This window comes from Rutidosis leptorrhynchoides, chromosome 4, assembly GCF_046630445.1.
Source record: "Rutidosis leptorrhynchoides isolate AG116_Rl617_1_P2 chromosome 4, CSIRO_AGI_Rlap_v1, whole genome shotgun sequence".
Classification (NCBI taxonomy): Eukaryota; Viridiplantae; Streptophyta; class Magnoliopsida; order Asterales; family Asteraceae; genus Rutidosis; species Rutidosis leptorrhynchoides.
In genome coordinates this window covers 72407936-72432933 of record NC_092336.1, presented here as the reverse complement: position 1 = coordinate 72432933, position 24998 = coordinate 72407936, and the positions used below count along the sequence as shown (strand labels likewise).

General features: G+C 34.6%; 2 protein-coding genes across 3 annotated transcripts; one reads left to right on the top strand and one right to left on the bottom strand.

Annotated features, from left to right (window-relative positions):
• The first annotated feature begins 14973 nt into the window (after positions 1-14973).
• Positions 14974-21373, top strand: LOC139839742 (rab GTPase-activating protein 22-like). 2 transcript variants are annotated; one of them, XM_071829889.1, is made up of 11 exons: positions 14974-15208; positions 15727-15825; positions 16379-16482; positions 17055-17794; positions 18269-18391; positions 18485-18573; positions 18668-18868; positions 19107-19511; positions 19720-19803; positions 19960-20150; positions 21157-21373. In XM_071829889.1, exons 1-10 carry the CDS (start codon positions 15095-15097, stop codon positions 19999-20001), a joined length of 2001 nt encoding a protein of 666 aa, XP_071685990.1. In that variant the 5' UTR covers positions 14974-15094; the 3' UTR covers positions 20002-20150; positions 21157-21373. The 2 variants fall into 2 exon arrangements, with proteins under 2 accessions (XP_071685990.1, XP_071685989.1); XM_071829888.1 differs by having other exon boundaries at positions 14974-15220.
• Positions 21374-21468: 95 nt separating this feature from the next.
• LOC139844841 (probable peroxidase 26) lies at positions 21469-23335 on the bottom strand. The gene is made up of 4 exons (XM_071835066.1): positions 23078-23335; positions 22384-22563; positions 22115-22274; positions 21469-21890 (listed from the first exon to the last, which is right to left on the bottom strand). Exons 1-4 carry the CDS (start codon positions 23333-23335, stop codon positions 21469-21471), a joined length of 1020 nt encoding a protein of 339 aa, XP_071691167.1.
• Between the last annotated feature and the right edge of the window lie 1663 nt (positions 23336-24998).

The following is a 24998-nucleotide window of genomic DNA, read 5'->3' as shown; positions in this document are numbered from 1 at the left end:
TTTCTAGGTGTCGTGCTCTTCTTTTTGCTGCGGATTTTGATTTTCCTTTACCAAATTGTAACTTATTATCTTCGCATCTGGATTCTTTTCTAACTCCGTCCATTCTTTCTCTGATTACTGATACTATTTCACTCTGTAGGATGTCATTATTACGTTTAGTGATCAAAGCGTGTAGCATTAGACCATGGTTTAGTTCACAGGCAGTCTTCATTTCGTAAAAACCTAAAAAAAAATAAAAATTCAGAATGGGGGGAGAAGACTAGTTCTTTAGGGTCTGCTAGGGAAAGACCATTCGGGTTCCATTTTCGAGAACTACAAGAAAACAGATAATCTAACTCTAACAGAAATACATATTATCCTTTAAAGACTTGATTCTCCCCACACTTAGTTAGCTGTGGTGTCGAAATTGTGATTAACTTCGTTGTCGACTTCCATCGGACCATGTATGTAATGTTTAACTCTGTGACCATTAACTTTAAATTCAATCCCATTTGAATTTATCAATTCTATCGTTCCGTATGGGAAAACTCTTTTGACTATGAATGGTCCAGACCATCTTGATTTCAATTTTCCAGGAAATAGCTTGAATCGTGAATTGAAAAGAAGAACTCTGTCTCCTTCTTTAAATTCTTTTGAACTTCTGATTCTTTTATCATGCCATTTCTTCGTTCTTTCTTCATAGATTAACGAATTATCGTATGCTTCATGTATTAATTCTTCTAATTCGTTTAGTTGACTTAATCGTAGACGTCCAGCTTCATGTAAATCAAGATTACATGTTTTCAAAGCCCAAAATGCTTTGTGTTCAATTTCTACTGGAAGATGACATGCTTTCCCATAAACAAGTCTAAAAGGTGTGGTTCCAATTGGAGTTTTGTAGGCTGTTCTAAAAGCCCAGAGTGTATCCTCCAATTTAATGGACCATTCCTTCGGATTTGATCCTACGGTTTTCTCTAGAATACGTTTTAAAGCTCGGTTGGTATTTTCAACTTGTCCACTTGTTTGTGGATGATATGCGGTGGAGATTTTATGAGTTACTCCATATCTTTTAAGAACTTTCTCAAGTTGATTATTACAGAAATGAGTACCCCGATCACTTATTAAAGCTTTCGGTGTTCCAAACCTTGCAAAAAGACGTTTTAAAAAATTGACTACAACTCGTGCATCGTTAGTTGGGAGAGCTTGTGCTTCCGCCCATTTAGATACATAATCAATGGCTACGAGTATATATAGATTATTATGAGATTTTGGAAATGGACCCATAAAGTCAATACCCCAAATGTCAAATACTTCACATACTTGGATGACATTTTGTGGCATTTCATCACGTTGACTTATTTTTCTGACCCTTTGACATGCATCACAGGATTTGCAAAGAAGGTGTGCGTCTTTGTAAATTGTAGGCCAATAGAATCCAGCTTCATAAACTTTTCTTGCTGTTAGTTGAGGCCCATAATGCCCTCCTGTTGGTCCTGTGTGACAATGGTTTAAAATTTTACTAGCTTCATCTCCAAATACACATCGGCGTATTATTCCATCGGAACAACTTTTAAACAGGTGTGGATCTTCCCAGAAATAGTGTTTTATATCACTGAAGAATTTCTTTCGTCTTTGGTACGATAATCCTTTTTCAAGGAATCCACAAACTAAGTAGTTTGCATAGTCTGCAAACCATGGGATTTCTTTATAATCTATCTTCAATAGATATTCATCAGGAAAGTTGTCTTGTATGGCCGATTCATTTAGAACTTCTAACTCAGGATTTTCAAGACGAGAAAGATGATCAGCTGCGAGATTTTCTGCTCCTCTTTTATCTCGGATTTCAATATCAAACTCTTGTAAGAGTAAGATCCAACGGATTAATCTTGGTTTAGCATCTTGTTTTGAAAATAGGTATCTAAGAGCAGAATGGTCGGTATAGACCACCGTTTTTGCTAGAACGAGATATGATCGAAATTTGTCAAAAGCAAAGACAATAGCAAGGAGTTCTTTTTCAGTAGTTGTATAGTTCGTTTGTGCTCCTTGTAATGTCTTACTAGCATAATATATAGGTTGAAATCGTTTTTCAATCCTTTGTCCTAAAACGGCTCCCATTGCAAAATCACTTGCATCGCACATTAGTTCAAATGGTAGATTCCAATTTGGTGTTATCATGATCGGCGCATTAGTGAGTTTCTCTTTAAGAATATTAAAAGATTTGATACACTCATCTGAAAAGATGAATGGCGCATCCTTTTCTAGGAGTTTATTCATAGGAGTGGCAATTTTAGAAAAATCTTTTATGAAACGTCGGTAAAAACCGGCATGCCCTAGAAAACTCCTAACTCCTCTAACATTGGTGGGATGTGGAAGTTTAGCAATTACATCTACTTTAGCTCTATCCACTTCAATTCCTTCTTTTGAAATTTTATGTCCAAGAACGATGCCTTCTTTAACCATGAAATGGCATTTCTCCCAATTAAGTACTAGATTTGATTTTTCGCATCTAATTAGCATTCGTTCCAGATTAACTAGACATGATTTAAATGTATCACCGAAGACTGAAAAGTCATCCATGAATACTTCCATGCATTCTTCTATCATGTCATGAAAAATCGCCATCATGCACCTTTGAAAGGTTGCAGGGGCGTTACAAAGTCCAAATGGCATGCGTTTGTAAGCAAAAGTACCATAAGGGCACGTGAATGTGGTTTTCTCTTGATCTTCGGGTGCTATTGGAATTTGAAAATATCCAGAAAATCCATCTAGAAAACAATAGTAACTATTTCCGGCTAATCTTTCCAACATTTGATCTATGAAAGGTAAGGGAAAGTGATCTTTTCTGGTGGCGTCATTTAATTTTCTATAATCAATACATACACGCCATCCTGTTGCAGTCCTAGTAGGAATAAGCTCATTTTTCTCATTTGTGATGACAGTCATGCCACCCTTCTTAGGCACGCATTGAACTGGGATTACCCATGGACTATCAGAAATTGGATATATCAAACCTGCATCTAGCAGTTTAATAATCTCTTTCTTAACTACATCTTGCATATTAGGATTTAGTCTTCGTTGGCGTTGCACATACGTTTTATGACCTTCTTCCATAAGGATTTTATGTGTGCAATACGAAGGACTTATTCCTTTAATATCATGAATCTTCCATGCAATGGCTGGTTTATGAGCTTTCAACACAGAAATGAGTTGTGATTTCTCATTTTCAGTAAGAGAAGACGATATTATTACAGGTAATTCAGATTCACCATGTAAATAAGCGTATTCCAAATGGTTTGGAAGTGGCTTTAACTCTAATTTCGGAGGTTCTTCTATCGATGATTTGTATCGATATCTGTCTTTTTCTTTTAGCATTTGAATTTCTTCTGTTGTTGGTTCATATCCATTAGCTATAAGTGTAGCTAACATTTCAGCTTCATCAATTGGTTCATTACCTTCTCCTAAAGAACATTCTCCTGTTCCTTGTAATTCTGGAAATTCTTTTAATAATTCTGCATGTGCATCTATAGTTTGAATATAATAACATGTATCATCTGCAGATTGTGGTTGTTGCATTGCTCTATCAACTGAAAAGGTAACACTCTCATCCTCTATACTTAGGGTCAATTTCTTACCGAACACGTCTATCATTGCTTTAGCCGTGTTTAAGAATGGTCTTCCTAATATGAGAGGAACTTGAGAATCTTCTTCCATGTCCAGAACAACAAAATCTACTGGAAATACTAAAGTACCAACTTTAACTAGCATGTTCTCCATTATCCCTCTAGGATATTTTATTGATCTATCGGCTAGTTGTATGCTTATTCTGGTTGGTTTCAATTCTCCAAGGTCTAGTTTAGTGTATAGTGAATACGGCATTAGATTTATACTAGCACCTAAGTCTGCCAATGCTTCTATTGAACTAAGACTACCCAGAAAACATGGAATTGTGAAACTTCCTGGATCAGATAATTTTTCTGGTATCTTATTCAACAGCACTGCTGAACAATTAGCATTCATAGTAACAGCCGAGAGTTCTTCCATTTTCTTTCTATTTGAGATTAGATCTTTCAAGAATTTAGCATATCTAGGCATTCCTGAAATCACATCGATGAAAGGAAGATTTACATTTATCTGTTTAAACATATCCAAAAATTTGGATTGCTCGGCTTCAAGTTTCTCTTTCTTCATTTTACTCGGGTAAGGAAGTGGTGGTTGATATGGTTTAACATAAGGTTTATCCTTAACTGTGTTATCTTCATTAACCTTTTCAACTACCGGTTCTTTTTCCTTATCTTGATCAGGTTGTGGTTCTTGTGGAGTAGGAATAGCTTCATCAGAAGTTACAGGTATTTCAGGTGGTTTAAGTGTTGTACCACTTCTTGTGGTAATGGCTTTAGATGTTTCACTCCGGGGGTTAGCATTTGTATCACTAGGTAGACTTCCCGGTTTTCTTTCACCTATTAACCTTGCTAGGTTACTTACTTCTTGTTCCAGATTTTGAATAGAAGCTTGTTGATTTCTAAATGCTTGAGCATTTTGTTCATTGGTTTGTTTCTGAGATGTGAAAAACTGCGTTTGAGTTTCAACTAGCTTCGTCATCATATCTTCTAAATTCGGCTTTTTATCATCGGTTTGTTGTGGTGGTTTGTTTTGAAAATTTGGTCTTTGCTGATTGTAATTATTATTGGATATTTGTTGATTGCTAGGACCTTGTTGGTTGTTGTATGAAATATTTCGGTTATAATTCTGGTTTTGATTGTAAATCGGTCTTGGCGGTTGATAATTATTCTGATAATTATTTCCAGGCCTTTGGTTTATGTATGAAATATTCTCTCTTTGTTCCATTGTTAATTCAATACTGAGACAATCTTTTGTCAAATGTGGTCCTCCACACTGCTCACAACTAATTCGTATTGAGTGAATATCCTTAGTCATCTTTTCCATTCGTCTCTCCACAGCATCTATCTTTGCGGAAATGGAATCTAAGTCATGGCTATAATCGGCTCTAGCTGCTTTAGATGATCTAACGATATCTTTTTCTTGGTGCCACTCATGTGAGTGGGAAGCAGTATTATCAATAATTTTGTAAGCATCAGTTTCGGTTTTCTTCATAATAGAACCACCAGCTGCTATATCTATGTCTTTCCTTGTAGTGATGTCGCATACTTGGTAGAATATTTGTACTATTTGACAGGTGTCTAAACCATGTTGCGGACATCCTCTTAACAACTTTCCATATCTAGTCCACGCCTCATATAGAGTTTCATTTGGCTTCTGTGTGAACGTAACAATTTCTGCTTGAAGTCTTACGGCTTTAGATGCAGGAAAGAATTGTTTAAGAAATTTGTCAACTAAAACGTCCCATGTATCAATCGCCCCTTCAGGTAACGATTCTAACCAATCTTTGGCTTCTCCCTTTAAAGTCCAGGGAAATAACATGAGATATATATGTTCATCCTCCACTTCTCGGATTTTAAATAGTGTGCAGATCCTATTAAAGGTACGTAGATGTTCATTTGGATCTTCCTTCGGCGCACCACTAAATTGGCATTGATTAGTCACCATGTGTAGAATTTGTCCTTTGATTTCATAATCTGGCGCATTAATGTCTGGATGAGTAATTGCGTGACCTTGGCCAGTGCGTTTAGCTCTCATTCGGTCTTCCATACTTAAAGGTTCCAGATTCTCCATAATTGAATTTGTTGAATCGGTATCACTAGATGATTCTGATTTAATGGTTCGTTCTTCAACAATCTCTGTTTGAATGATTGGTGGCTCCGGAGGAAAGTTTAATGGTTCAGGATCTACGAACCGTTCCTGAATATTTTCCGGATTCTCAATTGTGAGGTTGGGTTCAAAAAAATGAATTATCGGAAATTTGAACTGAAGTACTTGGTCTACTGGATGACGATTCTAAAGAAAAATCAACGGCGGTTATATTTGCTAAATGTCTTGATCTAGTTACAGGTGGTGAACGTACAAAAGGTGATGAACGTCTTGCTCGGTGCATTCACTGAATATCCTATTAGTTTTTAAAAGGAAAGAAAAATTATAATAAGTTATCCAATCAATAGACTTTTCTGATTTTGCCCACGTTTCGAATAGCCAAAAGATGCAGCAGAGGGGCAGGATTCGTTTGGTCTCAATATAATTGAGGACTGTTTGGCTCCAATAACCCGGTCCACGTACAAATCCAACTATTACTACGAACCAGAAAATTTTGATGTCTATCAATTTAACCACTCAAAATAAATTTTCGTAATTTTAAGAAATTTAGATAAGAAGTAGAATAAAAATCTATGTCCTAAAAACTAGAATAGCGAGAAATAAGAAAGAAAAAGAGTTCGTCGAAAAGGGTCGAAAAAGAAAAATGGTTGAAAAATAAAAGGTGACGGAAAAATAAAAGAAACTTATAAAAACTTAAAAATACTTGACTAACCTAACCTTATTACTACAACTAACTTAAAATTATAATCGCAAATTGATATTACTAATTGGAATGATAATTGATACATAGTAAAAAGTTGTCTAAAAATATTAAAGCTTACAGGAAAAACTAAATCCCAAATGGAAATAACTTAAAAAGAAACTAAAACTTAAAAAGGCGTCGCAAAATTCTAGAGCACCTAAATCTTAGTCTAAAGAAAAAGCACTTAAGGAATTCTACGGCAAAGCCTAAAAATCTAGGAGTAAAAATAACTATAGCAAAAACTAAGTTTAAAATTAAATATGAGCGAAAAATACAAATATTACGTTAAAACGATTAAAAAGGGACAAAATATAAAAATATACAAAAAGTTGTAAAAAGTACAATTTTTATAAAAATATTATTTTTATATTATTTATTTATTAAAACTATTAATTTTACAATTTAATAAAAGTAATTTAACTAAAATATAAATTAAATAAAACTTAAATTAAAAATAAACTTAATTATAATAATAATAATAATTAGGGTTAATATTAATAATAATTAATAATTAACCGTAATTAATGCTGAATTAGGGCTTCTGTCGGCGTGTCAGGTTATCTCCGCGACTTGCGGTATTTAATGCTTCATACCCCGCGACTCGCGGGGTTCAGAATTTCAGATCTGGAGCAGTTTGAAATTTTACGCGTTTTTTTTCTTTATTTATTTATTTTTTTTGTTTTCTGTTTTTATATAAATAAAAGATATTTAAATAAAACTTATATTTTTATAAACTAAAATAAAAATAAAGAAACTTATAAAACTTAAATATTTAACAAAATCTTAAAAATACTTATATTTTTGTTTTTCTTTTTATATTTTCGAATATTTAAAACGTATTTTTACAAAAGCGACTTTTAATAGAAGTAAACTAAAAATTTTTTTTTTTTTTTATTAGCGTTGCGCTTCCGGCTTTTAAGATAGTTCCCCGGCAGCGGTGCCAAAAATACTTGATGTCAAAGCTAAGGGATACGAAATAGTTTATATTTTACTAGGAAAAACTATTAAATACGATACAATTTTACACAAGATATTTATTTATTTATAGAATGGATATACTTAAACCTTGCTACAACACTTATAGGCAGTGTACCTAATCGTACAGTAGTGTAGTTTTTAGTAAGTCCGGTTCGTTCCACAGGGAATCTTTTTTAAACAAAGCTCAACGCTATATTAGTTTACTTTTATAAAAATACAAACATATATATAAGTAATATTATTATTATAAAGGGGGGTTTTTTTACCGTTTAATGACCGGTTTTTCGATTTTAAAACTTTAGTCGCAGTTAAAACCTAATGTAAAATATTAAATAAATAAAAGACTTAATTTAAAGCGTAAAATAAATAACGATAATGAAATTGCAATAAAAGTGCGATAAAATAAAATTGCGATAATTAAAAAGTACGATAATTAAAAGTGCGATTAAATAACAATAAATAAAAGTGCGATAATTAGAAGTGCAATTAAATATAAAATAAAGGAAATTAAATATGAAATAAAAGAATTATGCTTATTTAAACTTCCGTAATCATGATGTTTGACGTGTTGATTTTAGTTTTATGCCCATGGTTTAATTGTCCTTTGTCCTGGATTATTTAATATGTCCGTCTGGTTTTTGTCCATAACAGTCCATCAGTCATAAATATAAAATGCGAGTGCCCTCGTCAAATTATTCTTATACCCGAAGTTAAATATTCCAACTAATTGGGGATTCGAATTGTAACAAGGTTTTAATACTTTGTTTAATGAATACACCAGGTTATCAACTGCGTGTAAACCAAGGTTTTACTACTTTGTTAGCAATTACACCAATTACCCTTGAATGTAATTTCACCCCTGTTTTAATTATTCTAGTGGCTATTAATCCATTCCCGTGTTCGGTTAAATGAACGATTATTCGTACATATAAATACCCCGCCCATCGTGTCCGATCGAGTGTATATGGTAATTTATAGGGACGCCCAATTGTAAATCTTTATATTAACATTAACAAACTATCATTTAGTTAAACAAATATAAAGCCCATTAATAGCCCATAGTCTAATTTCCACAAGTGTCGTTCTTTTGTCCAAACCCCAATTATGGTACAAAGTCCAATTACCCAATTTTAGTAATTAGCCCAACATCATGATTACTTCGTTTTAAATAAGCATAATAATAACTTAGCTACGAGACATTAATGTAAAAAGGTTGAACATAACTTACAATGATTAAAAATAGCGTAGCGTTACACGGACAGAATTTCGACTTACACCCTTACAACATTCGCTAACATACCCTTATTATTAGAATTATAATTAAAACTAAAATATAAATTATAAATATAAATATAAATTTTACGTATGAATGAGGAAGAAAAAGATGATATTTGCGATCAGAATTCGGTTGGCTTTATAGGCAGTTTTTCATTTTGGGGCTCCGCGACTCGCGGCCAATTTTGCCTTCAAACTCCGCGAGTCGCGGAGGTTACTTTTACAGCTCAGAGGAGTTTGGCTCTTTGTTTACCGACGGTTTATAATATATATATAATATATATATATAATTAATATAATTAATTATATATTATATTATATTTATATACATAGTTAACTTGTAATTTTTAGTCCGTTGCGTCGAGCGTTAAGAGTTGACTCTGGTCCCGGTTCCGGATTTTCGAACGTCCTTGCGTACAATTTTATATTTTGTACTTTGCGTTTTGAATCTTGTACTCTTGTAATTTCGAGACGTTTTTTTTATCAATAATTGGAACCTCTTTGATTGTCTTTTGTTCTTTTGAGCTTTTTGGTCGTTTGCGTCTTCAATTCGTCGAATCTGTCTTTTGTCTTCACCTTTTATTATTTAAACGAATATCACTTGTAAATAGAACAATTGCAACTAAAAGCTTGTCTTTCTTGAGGAATAATGCTATGAAATATATGTTCGTTTTTAGCATTATCAATAGATTTGGGGGAAATGTTAGAAATTCAACAAGCCTCAATTCAAAGCTTAGAGAAAATTGTGAGTTCCATGCTCCCTTTAGTTGAAGATTTTGTATCCACTACCATTTTACCACCCACTTCACCCATAGTCTCTACTTCTCGGTCAAGAAATTGGGTCTTTTATGATGATGATGATGTAAGCTTTTATGCCAAGACCGAAATAGTAAAGATTGCACAAGTACCCGAATCTTTGATAACCAATGATGAAGATGAGGATGAAGAGGATGAAGATAGTAAGGATGATGAATTTAATGAAGATGATGAAAGTGATGAGGAAGATGACGAATTGATTGAAGCTTTATCAACGCCCAATGTCTTTAAAGTCTATGATACTCCACTCGGGGTTTGTGAAGATGTTTGTGATAAGGATAATGATGAAGGTGAAGATGATGGTAATGAGTATGAAGAAGTTAGTGAGAGTGATGAGGAAGATGATGAAGTAAATGAAACTTTGCCAACACCCAATGTTTTTACAATCCATGATAATCCACTTGGTGATGGAAAGTATGATAGTGATGATGATAGTGAAGATGATGATGATGATGAAGGAGATGAAGTTGAGAATATCATACCCGAAACTTTCAAAGTGTATAACAATCCTCTCGGGTATGGTATAGATGATTTTAGGGAGGTTTTGCAACCCGAGGTTAATGATTTGTGTTTGTGTGAGCTGATTAAGAAAGCGAACCTCGTGTTCAAAACCGTGTTTGGAAGAAAGTCAATCGTTGACTCTTGGGTTGGTTCAATCTTCTTCATGTAAATGAAGAAGATTATTCTCTTCTTATACACCACCCGAGGGGTTAATGATTGGCTCACTCTCTTGATTCGTGGAACTTTTTCCACCGATTTCACATGCCGTCCGATAAAGTGTGAGGGAGGACCACCCCGGTAAGGAATGTTAAGAAGACGGGGACGAGTCAAGACAGAGACTCGTTAATCAATATCAAAGCAAATGGGAAGTTTAGTGATGCGGTTTTGATAAGATAACTTCAGGCAATTTGATAATCACTTGTGGAAATGGCCTTTGTTCTCGGGTATCTCTATTTCTTTTCTACTATGTCCTCTCGAATTTATATGCTATTTCGATTCATGTAATGAGGGCATTACATGATCTCAAGTGTGGGGGGGAGAGATAAATTCTCGTGGACTTGTTTTTATAAAATTATCACTAAATTTCAAAATTTTCCCAAGTAACTTGTTGAATTAAGTGAGAAATTTTGGTCCAAGTTAGTCATAACTTACCTTTTAGGGTGAATCAACTTCACCCTTATTGAAGGAAGTAAAGTCTTCCTTTGTTTTTGCAAAAGTTCAAGTGAAAGTAAAGTCTTTCACTTTCAAAAATGATTCATGTGATTAAAGTCCAAATTTTTAAAGAATCAAAAAGTTTTGCAAGGGAGTAAAGTCTTCCTTTTGTGTTGTAATTGTAATTTTCAAGTGGGAGTAAAGTCTCCCACTTCCAATTGATTTTTGTGCTAAAATGATCAAATCAAAAGAAAAATCAAAACTTTTGCATGGAAGTTAAAGTCTTCCATGTTGTGCACCAAAACTAAGTGTTTAATGCTAAAAGCTTTAACACTTCAGAATGATTCAAGCCCATCCATGAAAGGGATTCAAGTCTCCCGAATGTCGCATTACTTGGTGTGGGATACTTCCTAATCCACATCATTTTATATTGACATTGGTTGTCTCATCATTTCACGATGTTTCAACTGATGTATAATACCGAGGGAAGAGGATCCACCGAGCTTCAACGTGTGCTATCTTCTTGATGAAGAGCAATGGCTTCGTGCTAGTGTTGCTAGACAACACACTCCATAGCCAAAAGCTATGGCACCCCATTAATCTATCAACTAACGGAAAGGTAGTAACTACTTCCTACCTTTTCTCAAAATAAGCATAAAAGCTTGTTATGTGGAAAGTAGAACAACACTTGGAAGTAAAGTCTTCCAAGTACTTTTGCGCTCCAAACTTGGAAGCAAAGTCTTCCAAGTATTATCGTGTACCAAACTTGGAAGTAAAGTCTTTCAAGTCAAGTTTTTGTTCCAAGCTTGGGAGTAAAGTCTCCCAAGTTAAGTTTGACTCTTTTAGGAAGTAAAGTCTTCCTAGCCGGGTGTTAAAGGTTTCATCTTTATTACTCCTGAGTGGCTCACAACTGCTCGTCAAGGAATTCAAATTCAGCCCAAACTTTGGAATTGATGGATCTCTTGTTTAGCCACGTGGGGCCCTAATTCCACGAACCTCCGTTAATGCTTTTACCCTACTATGAGAGAAACCATAGAGTTGTGATAGAAATCTTGATGAGTGCCTGTTATCCCGAGCCTGGGGTGACCAATAAAGATAGGGGTACCTAGTCCCCTAGCTTTGGCACACCCACCTTAACCCTAAACTTGGAATTGACAACCATTATTTGAAATTGATGAAAATAGGTGTTTTGGGGGCATGGAGGTGGAAGAGGGATAGCCATCGCGGGTTGACTAGGTGAGCATATCTTTTTGGTGGCATATTCTTTACACGATGTATTTCTTGGTGAGTGGTGATGTGTATGATATTCATGGCCCTTATTCATTTTGGGGTGCATGTTGGATCATTTTGGGTACACCATTGAGTTTATTTGAGTAGGTTCGTGTTAGATTGTGATTGATTTGGAGTTTTTATTTGATTGGCATTTTGTTGAGTTAATGGCTATCTCGCGAATCCTACATATTTGGTCAAGGTCAAGGAGGTCAAAGTTTGAGTTGGTGAAAATTCGATTCTTGGTTATTGATATTTGATGACCTTCTAGAAGATGGAGTTGACTTTGACCGGGGAATGGTTGATTTGGGTAGACTTATGTGAATTTGCTAAAGTATACTTTGATTAAGGTTTGGTAGTAATATTAAACATCTACTAGTTCAAACAACTAAAGCGATATCAAATTGGGTAAAATAAGGGTGATCCAAGCATAGAGATGATTAGATAAGTGAACACTCTTTGTCTTATTAATTAAATCTTATTTCTTAGTTACTTGTTACTTGTTACTTGTTGCTAGTTAAGTTTAAGTTTGTTTATTTGAGAAAGTTAAGTTGATAGTTAAAATCAATCATAAAACCCCCCAATCAAACAAACACTAGGACAACTAGTAGTTTCAATTATCCAACTCATACCGCTCTCTTGGGACGAACTTGATACGAATACTTACATTAAGTGCTATAATAACCGGGTTCTAAGTGCTCGTTAGTTGTGTGTGCTTATTTGTAGTGTTTGAATCTTGTATAAATTTTGAGGGTAAAAGATGTATATCACGCACCACATCAACACTTTCTTGGCGCCGCTGCCGGGGAGCGGTTAGCTAAGTTGGGTAGTTGGTTTAAATTTTTAGTTGTTCAATCCTTTTGTAAGAATTTCATTCTTGCAAAAGTTACTTTTTGTTTATATTTGCTTGTATTCGAAAAACGCTTGTTTGTTTGTGGTGTGATTAAGCTAGATGGCGGAGTATGATGCTTTGTGTGACTACTTGATGTCAAAAATCGCGAATTATTATCAACAATTGATGGGAGACTCAAGTCACATAGGTTTAGATAATGGTTATTTGGGAATGAATGATGATAACGGGTACATGGGCATGGACAATGAAGATTATATGGGTATGAATGATGGTTATGGGTATATGAATGATGATTACATGGGTATGAATGACAACGACTATATAGATTTGGGTCAAGATAATGGTGAGCCGGATGGTTATTGGGGTGCTTATGATGGTTGTTATCGAGACGGGGGTTATGATGATTGGTACATGAATGATTTCACCCCCATTGATCAACCTTGGTGGAGGAAGACTAAAAAGGACTGAATACCGGAGATATTCGTGACTGCTAGCACTCATACTTACCATATAATGCGGCTTTTGTTTATGCTAACTCATACTTCATTAGAGTTAACAATGACACTATTTTTTTGAATTAGAGTTGAAATATCACAATTCAGAATTGTTACTTCTCCTAAACAACTTTTGCAATTATTGGAACGCTTTATGAATCGAAGCTGCTACAAATCGTATTTTTTCAACGTTTGTGCAACCCACGGGCTTTAAAGCTAAGTTTGCTCAAAATATCAAATGTTTATTACAATTTTCCTCAAAAAAACTTGTAAATTTGCCCACACAAATTACAAACAACTTGCGTATAGGTGTAATCGAGAATTCTCTTATTGTGAATTGAATTTATTATATAAAGTACTCGGTAGTAGTTTTGTTTTTAGCATATAAGGTTATAAACGACAACAGAAAAGTTCGAAACTAGAAAACTCTACTAACAATGACGAAAGAAACCACTATCTGCCATCGTGCCTATCCGAACAAAAGAAACTGAGAAAATAGAAATACGATGCGGGAACTAAAATCTCAGAGCAAACACCAAACTAAACCGACAACAAAAAACTAGAAACAAAGTAAAACACGGACACATAAACTACATTAATCTACAAGCAAACCAAAAACAAGACAATCACAAACCAACGTCGGTTCGCGCCCTCGGGACCCGATTTGATCAAGTTGACGTTAATTGTATCTCGGTGGAGCGCCTTGCCCGACCTTGACTTAGATGAATATGACAACACGTTTAATGACCCGCTGTCATATAAGGTTATAGCTGATCATGAATTGAATTATAGTGTTGTAAAAAGCTCGATTACTCGCCGATTAATCTCCGATTAATCATTTTTAAGAGCAATTCGTTCCGAATTTCTAAAATCCGTTTAATTAATCGGTCAACGTCAATTGATGGATCAAAATCGAATTTGGTAATCAAAGTCGGTCAAAGTCAAAATTCGTCAGCGTTTTTAACATGAATTTAAACTAGAAATTTATAGTGTTTGAATCAAATGAACAAATTTAGACAATTATGTTAAAGTTTATGTTTATGTTTATGATTATGATTTTCTTTTATATTTACACATATAATTTTTAAAAATTTAATATTTTAATGCATAAAGTATAATCCGTTTAATCACCGAATTACCGATCAATCTTCTAATATCCGGACGGATTAATCCCCTATTAGCGAATTTTGCAACCTTGCCTAGTACTAATATAAAAGCGTTATTATTATAGTTTCCCATTTCTTACTTTTAACCGAGGAAAAACAAAATCCAGGCGAAACCGAAAGAAACGGTCTGTGTTGTTGTTGTTGTTGTTGTTGTTAATGAGTTGATGGAGACGGAGCTTTATCTACACCGATCTCTGATCTTCAACTTCACCCATCTACAGGTAGATCTAAATTCAAGCGATTGCACCACCGATTATCAGCGAACTGTAATTGCTCGTCAATTAATTCGTTTAATTTCACTGTAAAATGTAAAATTAGTCCTTTTTGATCTACTGCCAATACAAAAATTAGAGTTTCATGTAATTTCCCCAATTAACTGTACAATTGCAATGTAAAGCGTGCCAATGTATATACATATAGACTTATTTGACTAATTACTGACTGTTACTTTAGTAAAAGTTAGGGCATTATATGATTATTGTTACAATAATGCTGTTTTTTATAGGAGTTTAATTACGTTACTTGTTTGGTGATAATTGCTGACGTGGCGTCCCACTGCGTTTTGGTGTGTTAAGGACTCGGACTCGAATCTCGATTACTAGACATTGAAGGGGGACTAGTGAGTAGTTTGAAATTACTGGTGATGTCTTTTGACGGAGATCACAAGCAATGGATGTGTGGAAAGGTGAATTTGCAAAGAGTCAGTTCAATGGTTCGCGATATCCGGGAGCCTTGTCTTCATCAATCACCCATAAAGGTTGTTGTTACCGTAAGATTCTAAACGAGCCCTTTCCCAATTTTGTTTGTTTACCTTAATATCCTCATGCATGTTGCATGTTGATTAAACGCAAAAAACAAGGATAAATAGTCTTAACAAAAAAGATTTAAATTGGGTTGTTACAAGTTATCTGTTCCCTGTTTTTTTTTTTTTTTTTTTTCCTTAGATGATGATTATGGGTGATTTACTTGTGGCTGTTCTATAGACATTTGGTGATTAGTAAGGAAATAGAGATAATTGACGTGATAAGGAATAAATAACAAAAGAATATTAAGAGCAAGCTTTTTAGTTATGTCCCTTCGATAGGCATGCGTTACATTTGTTATGTAAATCTGAGATTTACAAGTCCTGATGTATCCATCTGCTAATATTTAAATTCAACATTGGTCATTGGTCAAAGATTCTATTTTTAGTGGTTGCAGTTCAATTGCTATTCATTATAATCTTATAGAGCATCTGATCTTCTCTCTGTATCTCTCCTCCTATATTTTGCACAGATAAATAAAATGCTTAAACCAGAGAAGTGGCTAACAACATTTGATAGCAGTGGAAAGGTTTTTGGTTTTCAGAAAGCACTGAAACTGATTGTGTTAGGGGTAAGGTTTTTTTCTGATTTTTCTTTTTGTTTTTTTTGTCATTATTATAAAATTATAAGTAATAAGTAATACAAACATATTATTTCTTTGTATTCTGCTCCCGTGTCTCTGCATCTCTTCTACATTCAGGTTTTATCATTTGTGCTGATATCTTTTGTATTTTTGTGTAAAGCAAACTATCAGTTTCACACTTGCTCACATGAGCATAAAACCTTTTTATTATTTTTTTAAGCAAAGTTTTTATAGAAAAAGGGTAAATAGTCTATAAGACCTAACGTAAGTTATAAACAAATAACTCCATTTCTCCAAAGTTGGATGAACTTATCTTAGATCTTAATTACAATAATAGTAGCTCAGATATTTTTATAGTGTCTGAGACCGATACATCACCATAAACTTCATCCTGTTCCACTAACAAAGTTGTCAACTTTCGCACGATCATGTACACACATACAATACACTTACATACACACATGCATACATACAATAATTCGAAACCTCTCAAGGATTGTATCGTGATTAGATTTATTGTTGTTCTAATGCTTTTAAATAGGGGGTGGATCCATCTATAAGGCCTGAAGTGTGGGAATTTCTTCTGGGCTGTTATAGTCTGAGCACAACTGCAGATTACAGGAGACGGTTAAGGACTGCAAGGAGGTCTTACCCTTTCCATAGAGTACTATATCGTTTTGTTTATTATGTATTGACCGGTTATCTTAATGCTTTTTATAGGCACAAATGCGTTTTTTTCTTTTTTTCTCTGATCACAATATGTTCTTTACTACCAACTACCAGCTTTTTGGGCCTTTCGTACCACATATTTGTTGCCTGAAGGGACCTGATTTGGTATTGTAACTTCTTAGGCCTGTATGAAATAACTTTGCATGTCTACGTTTTTTGAAAAGAACTGGTTGGAGTAGTTAATGGTTGGTGATCAGTATCGAGATTTTGGGGTTTAATCAGTAGTTGCTTAAATTGTTATTCTTATGATTATTATTATATTTAATTTACTTTGTCAGTTATTGTCTGTATGTATGTATGTTTTAAACTTGGTCGGTAATTGTAACACTTGATCTTCAAACCTTCTCATGGTCTTCTAATCACAAAAGGATAAGGATATTATTTTATAATTGTGTATACATGACATACACGACCTTCAAACGTGCTGTTTAGAATATGCTATTGTGAATGTAATTTTAATAAACATTTGATACTAACTTCAAATGCAGGAAACGTTATAGAGATCTTATTAAGCAATGTCAATCAATGAGTTCCAGCATAGGTACTGGTTCCCTGGCCTATGTTACGGGGTCAAAAGTAATGGATATGAGAACAATGGCTAAAAAGGACGAGAGACATAAATCTGAACTGAAACATGATCAAACATCTAATGATGTTTCTGAAAGATTGGATTCGTTCTCCAATTGCTCCGATATATGTAACCAAACTTCATATACACATCCACGAGAAAGCACCGATTTTGCAGCGTTCGACGATTTATATTCCGTTTCTTCTTCTACTCCATGCAGTGACAATTATCAAAAGGCAGAAAGTGAAGGGGATGGATCACAATACAGAACTTCAAGTTATGACAATTTTCCTGCTTTACCAGTTACAAATTTATTTGACAAGAGTGGTACAGATGATAATGATGAATGTAAATCACATGATAAAAGACTTAGTACAAGGCGTAAGCTAAGATATGAAGATGATCATGTGTATGACTTTCAGATTAATAACAATGTGGATTTAGTAATGGATGATTCCACATCTAACAATCCTACGTGTATAGACAACTCAAGAATTGAAGTAGCCAGATCTAGTCATTTGGACTATGAAGTAGAAAAGGTTGACCAACAAAAAAAGTCAGACTCACCTGAAATCCCTGTAGTGAACCCGGTGACGTCCCATGGAAGAACACGGAGTCATGACAGAGTATCCGAGTGGCTTTGGACTCTGCACCAAATAGGTGCGTAATACTTTGTTATTAGGAAAGTTGGTTTCGTTATCTTTCTCTTACTGATGACAAAATGGGTGATTCAGGTCGGGTGGGTTGAGTAACGGGTCAAAATGGGTTATTCTTTGGCAGTGTCGAAACCTGTTGGGTCAGGCTGACACAATTCAACACTTTTAAAAAAATAAAGATAGTTTCTATATAATATAGTTGGTAGTTTGGTACGTCAAATGTCATTGCAAAAAATGTAATATTTTGATCTAATTTTTTTCTAGTAAATTCAAGTATGAGGCTCAAATGTATGACCAATTTTCTAAAAAGTTTTTTTTTTTTTTTTTTTTTTTTTTTGTTTCTTTTGCTCATCTTGCCTGTTAAAGATTAAACATAACCCCAACCAGTTTTTTCATAAAGTACAATGGCCCGAATTGGCCACCTCTAGCTTTTTTAATTTGAAAGGTAGTTATTGTTTCTTTTTTTTTCTTTTCCCAGTCGTCGATGTTGTTAGAACAGATAGCGATCTGGAATTTTACGAGGATACAAAAAATTTAGCCCGGATGTCAGATATTCTTGCTGTTTATGCGTGGGTTGATCCTGCAACAGGATATTGTCAAGGTTGTATTTCTGTTTTATCAACTTATACGTATAGATACATACTGTACCCATTAAGGCTTAAATCGTCCCGAAGTTAACCCAACCTGATTGCAGGTATGAGTGATCTGTTATCTCCTTTTATTGTGCTATTTGAGGATGATGCCGATGCTTTTTGGTGCTTTGAAATGCTCTTAAGGAGAATGGTACACCTAAACATCTCATTCATTTGTTTGTGTGTGTAGCTTGTTCGATTTATACTCTTATACTCGTGTATAATTTTTTTTCCTGTGTATCCAGCGTGAAAATTTTAAGATGGAAGGAACGACAGGTGTGATGAAGCAGCTTGAAGCTCTTTGGCATATTTTAGAACATGTAGACAGGGAAATGTTTACTCATTTATCACAAATAGGCGCTGAAAGCCTTCATTTTGCGTTTCGTATGCTTCTGGTACTCTTTCGCAGGGAGTTATCTTTTAGCGAGGTGCTTTGCATGTGGGAGGTATGTATTTGTCTAATTGTTTTGAATGATATATTTTATATTTGACTAGAAATGTATGTTGCGGTTGAAACCAGCTTTGGCTACAATTGTGTTTTTGTATCAGTGAATCATTCACCTATATGCTACAATATAAAATGATTTGAAGGAACCTATACACTAAAAAAAGAATCTAAGAGACCTAAACTGATACTTAGTGGCGTATTTAACTTTTACTTAATTTCACTTTTGTTGTTGCCAGATGATGTGGGCTGCTGATTTTGATGAATCCCTGGCTTTCAATCTGGAAAATAGCTGTCCAGAACTTTTGGTTTTACAGATCCCTCATGAATTAACTACAGTTAAGAGAGACGAAATTATTGAGAATGAAAATGTTGATTCAAAAGGTGGGTCAGATGTGAAAATTGGAAATTTAGAGCGGTCAAATTTTGGGAACTATGGAATAAAATCGACATCAAAACATCACCCGTTTTGTGGATTGACGAAGAGCTTGTGGTCAAAAAATGAGAGTTTTCAAATATGCACTATAATATCATCTACAAGAAATGGGGATGATGAATTACCCATTTTCTGTGTAGCTGCAATTCTATTTCTAAACCGCCATAAGATCATCAAAGAAAGCCGTTCAATTGACGACTTAATAAAGGTAGGTGGATTGACTTTATTTTTTAATAAGGGTTTGTAAATTATTAATCACAAATAGCATTTTGTTTCTTAAAATTGCATAAAAGTTGGATTATATTTAGTTTCACATGTCATATGTGATATGGACATGTTCGAGTAGCTTATCTTTTTACTTGATGTGCATATACATGGTGTGTAAAAGAATTAGTTTTGATTCACTTGTTATGCAGATATTCAATGATAATATGCTGAAGATTAGGGTTAAGAGGTGTATACGTACTGCCATTAAACTCCGAAGGAAATACTTCTACAAGGTTTAAGCATTTTTAATTCTTCATAATATACTACTCCGTATCATTTTGTGCATATACTTTTCCTGGTTCAAATTGCAGCTATTATCATGTCACATAATTATCTATATTCATCTGTTTATTCATTACTCATCCTGACTGTACATTAAACGAATACAGTTGATCAAGAATCGGAGTCCAGCAGCTGGCTATGATGACTAGCTTGGTTGAACCCCATCCATGCTGCATCTCCAAATTAGGATGTTAGCTGCATAGCAACAGATTTTACCTTTCTTATGCATTAATAGAGTGTGCTTATGCCATATGAACAGTCCTCAAATTCGGTTGAAAAACGCTCAAACTTCTTTCAGGTACTTGTTCTGTTCTGCATAAAATTCGATCGTTGTAATGTTCATTGGGAGTCCTTGTCCAAGATTTTTGGGTTACTGTGAACCAAATTCTTCTTTTTAAGCCGAAATCACATTTACTTTTTGACCTGACTGTTAATCTGACTGTAGAACCGTGTTCCAATGTGCTAGTTGCATAAATGCAATGATTATGAAGTTGCAGTTATAAGTACTCTATGCTAACAATAATATATTGTGATTAATGTGATTTTATATTACAAATTTGAATGGCACATGCAAAGGAAATGTCATTCTCACCTCCTATACTTGTTAATGTGACCAATAAGTTGAGAAGCTGACGACAAACACTAGGGATATGTTGGAATTCATTTGACCACTGAACCTGTTTATTTATGGAGCTTAATTTTAACCTTCCATGGTGTTCGAGGCATTATTTCTGTAGCGTCAAAAGTATGCTTGGAAGTTCTTTATTACTATATTCCCTAGTTCCACATAGTGTTCAATGGCTCTTGTTTGACTAGGGGTGGCAAGTTGGGCAAGCAGGGTGGGGTAGGTAACTGGTGAAGACATGCATTTGTTAAGTGCAGGTCGAAATGGGACACTTTCTCTATCCATTATTTGAATTTTGTAATTAATTAATGTGCCAAATATGAGTACTAAAATATGTAATTACATACATAATCCAACCTGTGGTACTAAAACAATTAGCTTGAGTATACTTTGGATGAATTTCAACATATTTGACCTGTACCTTTTTTATATATATCATCAGCTTAGTCCATTTGGCTGTTAGTGATCCAACATAAGCCAAATCAATCCATCTATTGTAAATCGGTCGAATAACACCACCTCTATGTATGAGTATTTGATATCTGATCATCTACCAGCCGCTTTTTTTTTTTTTTAACATATATTAAATATAATAATGTGTGTATAACAGTAAGAACTGTTTAGTGTTTACAGCTTAAATATGAAGGATATCTTAAGACTTTTTTTTTATGTTTTTCAGGATTGTGAATTGAAGCTATGAAATGCCTTCTAGACAGAACTTCAGAAGATGATCACTGGTACATCGTACGTAACTCTCCATTTGTTGTGCCATATTTTTTTATTTGAAGTCCATGGGGGTAGAAACTTATATACAACTTGTAAATGTAAACTTAAAATTAAAGAACTCATTACAATTTATACTTTCCAACAGAGAAATAGAATTTGTTTTTTTTTTTTTTTTTGAATGTAATTTTATATAATGATATTAATAATCAATAATTAATTAAACAAAATGAGCACATTGGCTCTTGAATAAGACAAAGCATCGAGTCTACTTGTTCACCATACGACAATTGAGTCGTATCTGACCCTTGGTTCCCGTGAGAACCTTGAGCCCCCCCATTCGGCTCATTGAATATGCAAATGCCTCTTTGAAATCTTCAAGCCCTGAAGCAAATTCATCAGTTAGATCATGGGTATCACTTCCGTACAGTAGCTGTTGGTCAACTCCCAAAACCGATTTATTGGCCAACACTCTTGTGTAATAAGAGTTGGTGAAACTGTGAGTCGGATTACTCGGGTTCAAGTTTATGAGCGGGTTGTGTTGTCCAAGCCTCGTTTTAGGAGGACATTCGTTTTGTAAGTAACTCAGCGTAGATGCTTCCATACTAGGATCGGGTTTCCCAGTATTGTTGAAATTGTACAGGCGGTCAAGTATGTTACTGCATCGAACTCTCCCCATTGTATGTGCACCTGAAAAAACACAACAAATATAAGAACAAAGTATCAAATTTTTTGAATATGCAACATGGTGTACTTTAACAATACACTTCGGTAGCCTAGAGGACGCTCTAGATATCCAACTCATTTGACTAGTGTCATACATAGCTTTGTAATATACCCATTAAACTCAAATTGACCCATTTATAAATGGGTCGAAGTCGCCACCTTTACCAGACTCGGATGTAGATCCTTACCTAGGAGTGTAGCCATGTCTTGTACATTTAAACCTTTAGTTTGGAAGTATGCCAAAGTCGTTTCCCAAGAGCTGGAAGGCGATGGAAAATCTATCCATCCTGCATTTGATTCGACACCATCACGTCTTCCCAAGAAAACCGGATAAGATGGCCCGCCAGACTGTTCAAATATAACAGAGTTGACTTTTAATGTCAAACGGACATATTAACATCTAGAATTAAGTTACAACATTGTGTATAGAACTCTAGGGTAATTTGAAAGAGCTTACGAAATAAACAGCATCACGAGCTGCAAGGTTGAGAATGTCGGCACACGAGACCGCTTCTGGGCATCGCGCTTCGAGGACTGTCTTGATATCGTCAATAAGCACGAATCCTCCTAGTCCTCGTGTTTTTGGTGATGTTCTCTCTGTATTTGGTCCATCTAGAAGAATTGATGCGTCACACCCCTGTTATTTCATGTTCATATAATCATATTAGCTCCCATTTTCATAAGTAAATTGTGGAGCTGTTTTCTTAAATAACAATTATTCTTGTTTATTGTGCTGTCACATGAATCATTAAAATACCATATCAAGTAGGTGATTTATGGTTCTCATCTGAAATATCTTCAAGTAAGTGGTTTTATATCAACATATCACCAAAGTTTGTAACTTTTAAATCAAATAAACATAAAATATAGATTTATCAAAATTATTTAATTAGCACTATAGGTTAATGTAAGTGTTATGTGCACAAATGTCTTTATGCATGATTACTACCTTGAACATAAAAATGTATCATGTATGCAAGGATACACTATGAGCATCAAGCCTTCAACTATACATACATAGATTTATACGTACATACATCATGTGTGTGTGTATCATGTATGTATTTATATTTGTATGTATGACAGATGTATGCATATACATGTAGGTATCATTTTGATCTTTGAAAGTAAGAAAAGTTGAAAGGACTTACATTAACCATGCAATCTGCATAAAGCAGTTTGATGAGCTTTGGAGCAACTGTTCTGTCATTAGCATATACGAGTCCCACTTGATGCCTAACAAATGGTTCTACATTCGCACAAGTATTGTGAACCTTGTAATAATGACGAATTAATGGTGCATCCTCAGGTGGCAGCCCTACTGTCGTCGCCTGAGTGCCACTAACCATTATTAGAGCGATCGATGCAATAATAATGGCAAAAATCACTAAACCTTGTTCTGTCATCATATATCTATTTTAAGAAGTTCTCTCAATTGCAAAGATTGATAAATTGATATGCTTAATTGCCTTATTGGGAACATGAACCCCACATATATATAGATATACTATATCCTTGCCTCCTACTTGTTTACTAAGGAACAGTAAATATTCAAATATAAATGTACTGTCATGTTATTATTTTAAAATTATCAAGAAAACTAAAACGCGCATCTTGTTATGGATAGATTAGGAATTAGATTGGAAAATAAGTTACCTACTAAGTGGATCAAACGAACATATTTAAAATGTAAATGTTGGGTCAAGATTTTAGTTGTCGTTTTAAAATTTTATTATTTTTGTGACTGTTTCCTTTAACGTTAGATAGTTACATAAAACAAGGTTTGTTTACATAAGACCAATTTTTACGGTAGATGTAATTGTTGTGGTGTTGCGGGGGAGATTTATACTGATGTGGCATTGTTGTGAGATGAAGGGGCGTTGTGGTAAATGTTGTGTTGTGATGTTGTGGGTAATGTGGTAAAATATAATCGTAATCGAGTTAATAAATAAATAAATAAAGATTTGGCCAATCAAATTCATCCTTCCGTTGTAACCGTCCCACCACTACACAACAAAAAAAACTAACAACAGCCCACAATAAAAATGTGAGACCGTTGTCCTTTGCCACGTCAAACAACGAATTTTTCGTTGTATACCGTAAGAAGTGGTCTAATGTCGTTAAGAAACTTTTCTTTTTGTTGTGAATGATTGTATTTGACTATTTATCACCTTTTTTCCCATGATTATTATCCTTAAGTACATATAATTGTTGTCGTGATCAAAACATTGAGATAGGTGATAAGGGAAAGAGTCAGAAACTAATGATACCGCAACCCGCATGCGCACCCCATATGTATGCGGGCACCCGCTAGGGTGCGTATGCGTGTGCTCATGTGCGTTATGCGGTATGCGGATTCGTATCTAATGCCTTTGTTCCCGGTACAACAATTACTTGGCTATCAAGTAAATATCTTTTCCATAATTACATCCGTGATTCGGGGGAGTTTGTTATGGAAATGATTGCCTTTATCTCGGATGGTTCTAGAATTAGGGTTTGCCTATATATACAAACCCTAACTATCATTCTAGACATCATCACCTTACGTAACAACATCATCTAGCATCTTCTCAAGGTTAACAGGTTAGTTTCTTGATTAGCTAGCACCTATGATGTAAGGACCCGTCCTAATCGATCCGGACGAAGTCCATATGGATTACAAACGATTCACAACAGTTGATTACATCGCGAGGTAATTGACCTCTATATGATAAATTTTACAAACATTGCATTCGTTTTTAAAAGACAAACTTTCGTTACATCGACAGTTGACAGGCATGTAAAGCATTTCATAATATATACAAATATAATTGACTTAATAATAATCTTGATGAACTCAACGACTCGAATGCAACATCTTTTGAAATATGTCATGAATGACTCCAAGTAATATCTCTAATATGAGCAAATGCACAGCGGAAGATTTCTTTCGTACCTGAGAATAAACATGCTTTAAAGTGTCAACCAAAAGGTTGGTGAGTTCATTAATTTATCATAAAGAATCATTTCATAATTTTAATAGACCACAAGATTTCATACTTCCATTTCTCATAATCATACGTCCCATGCATA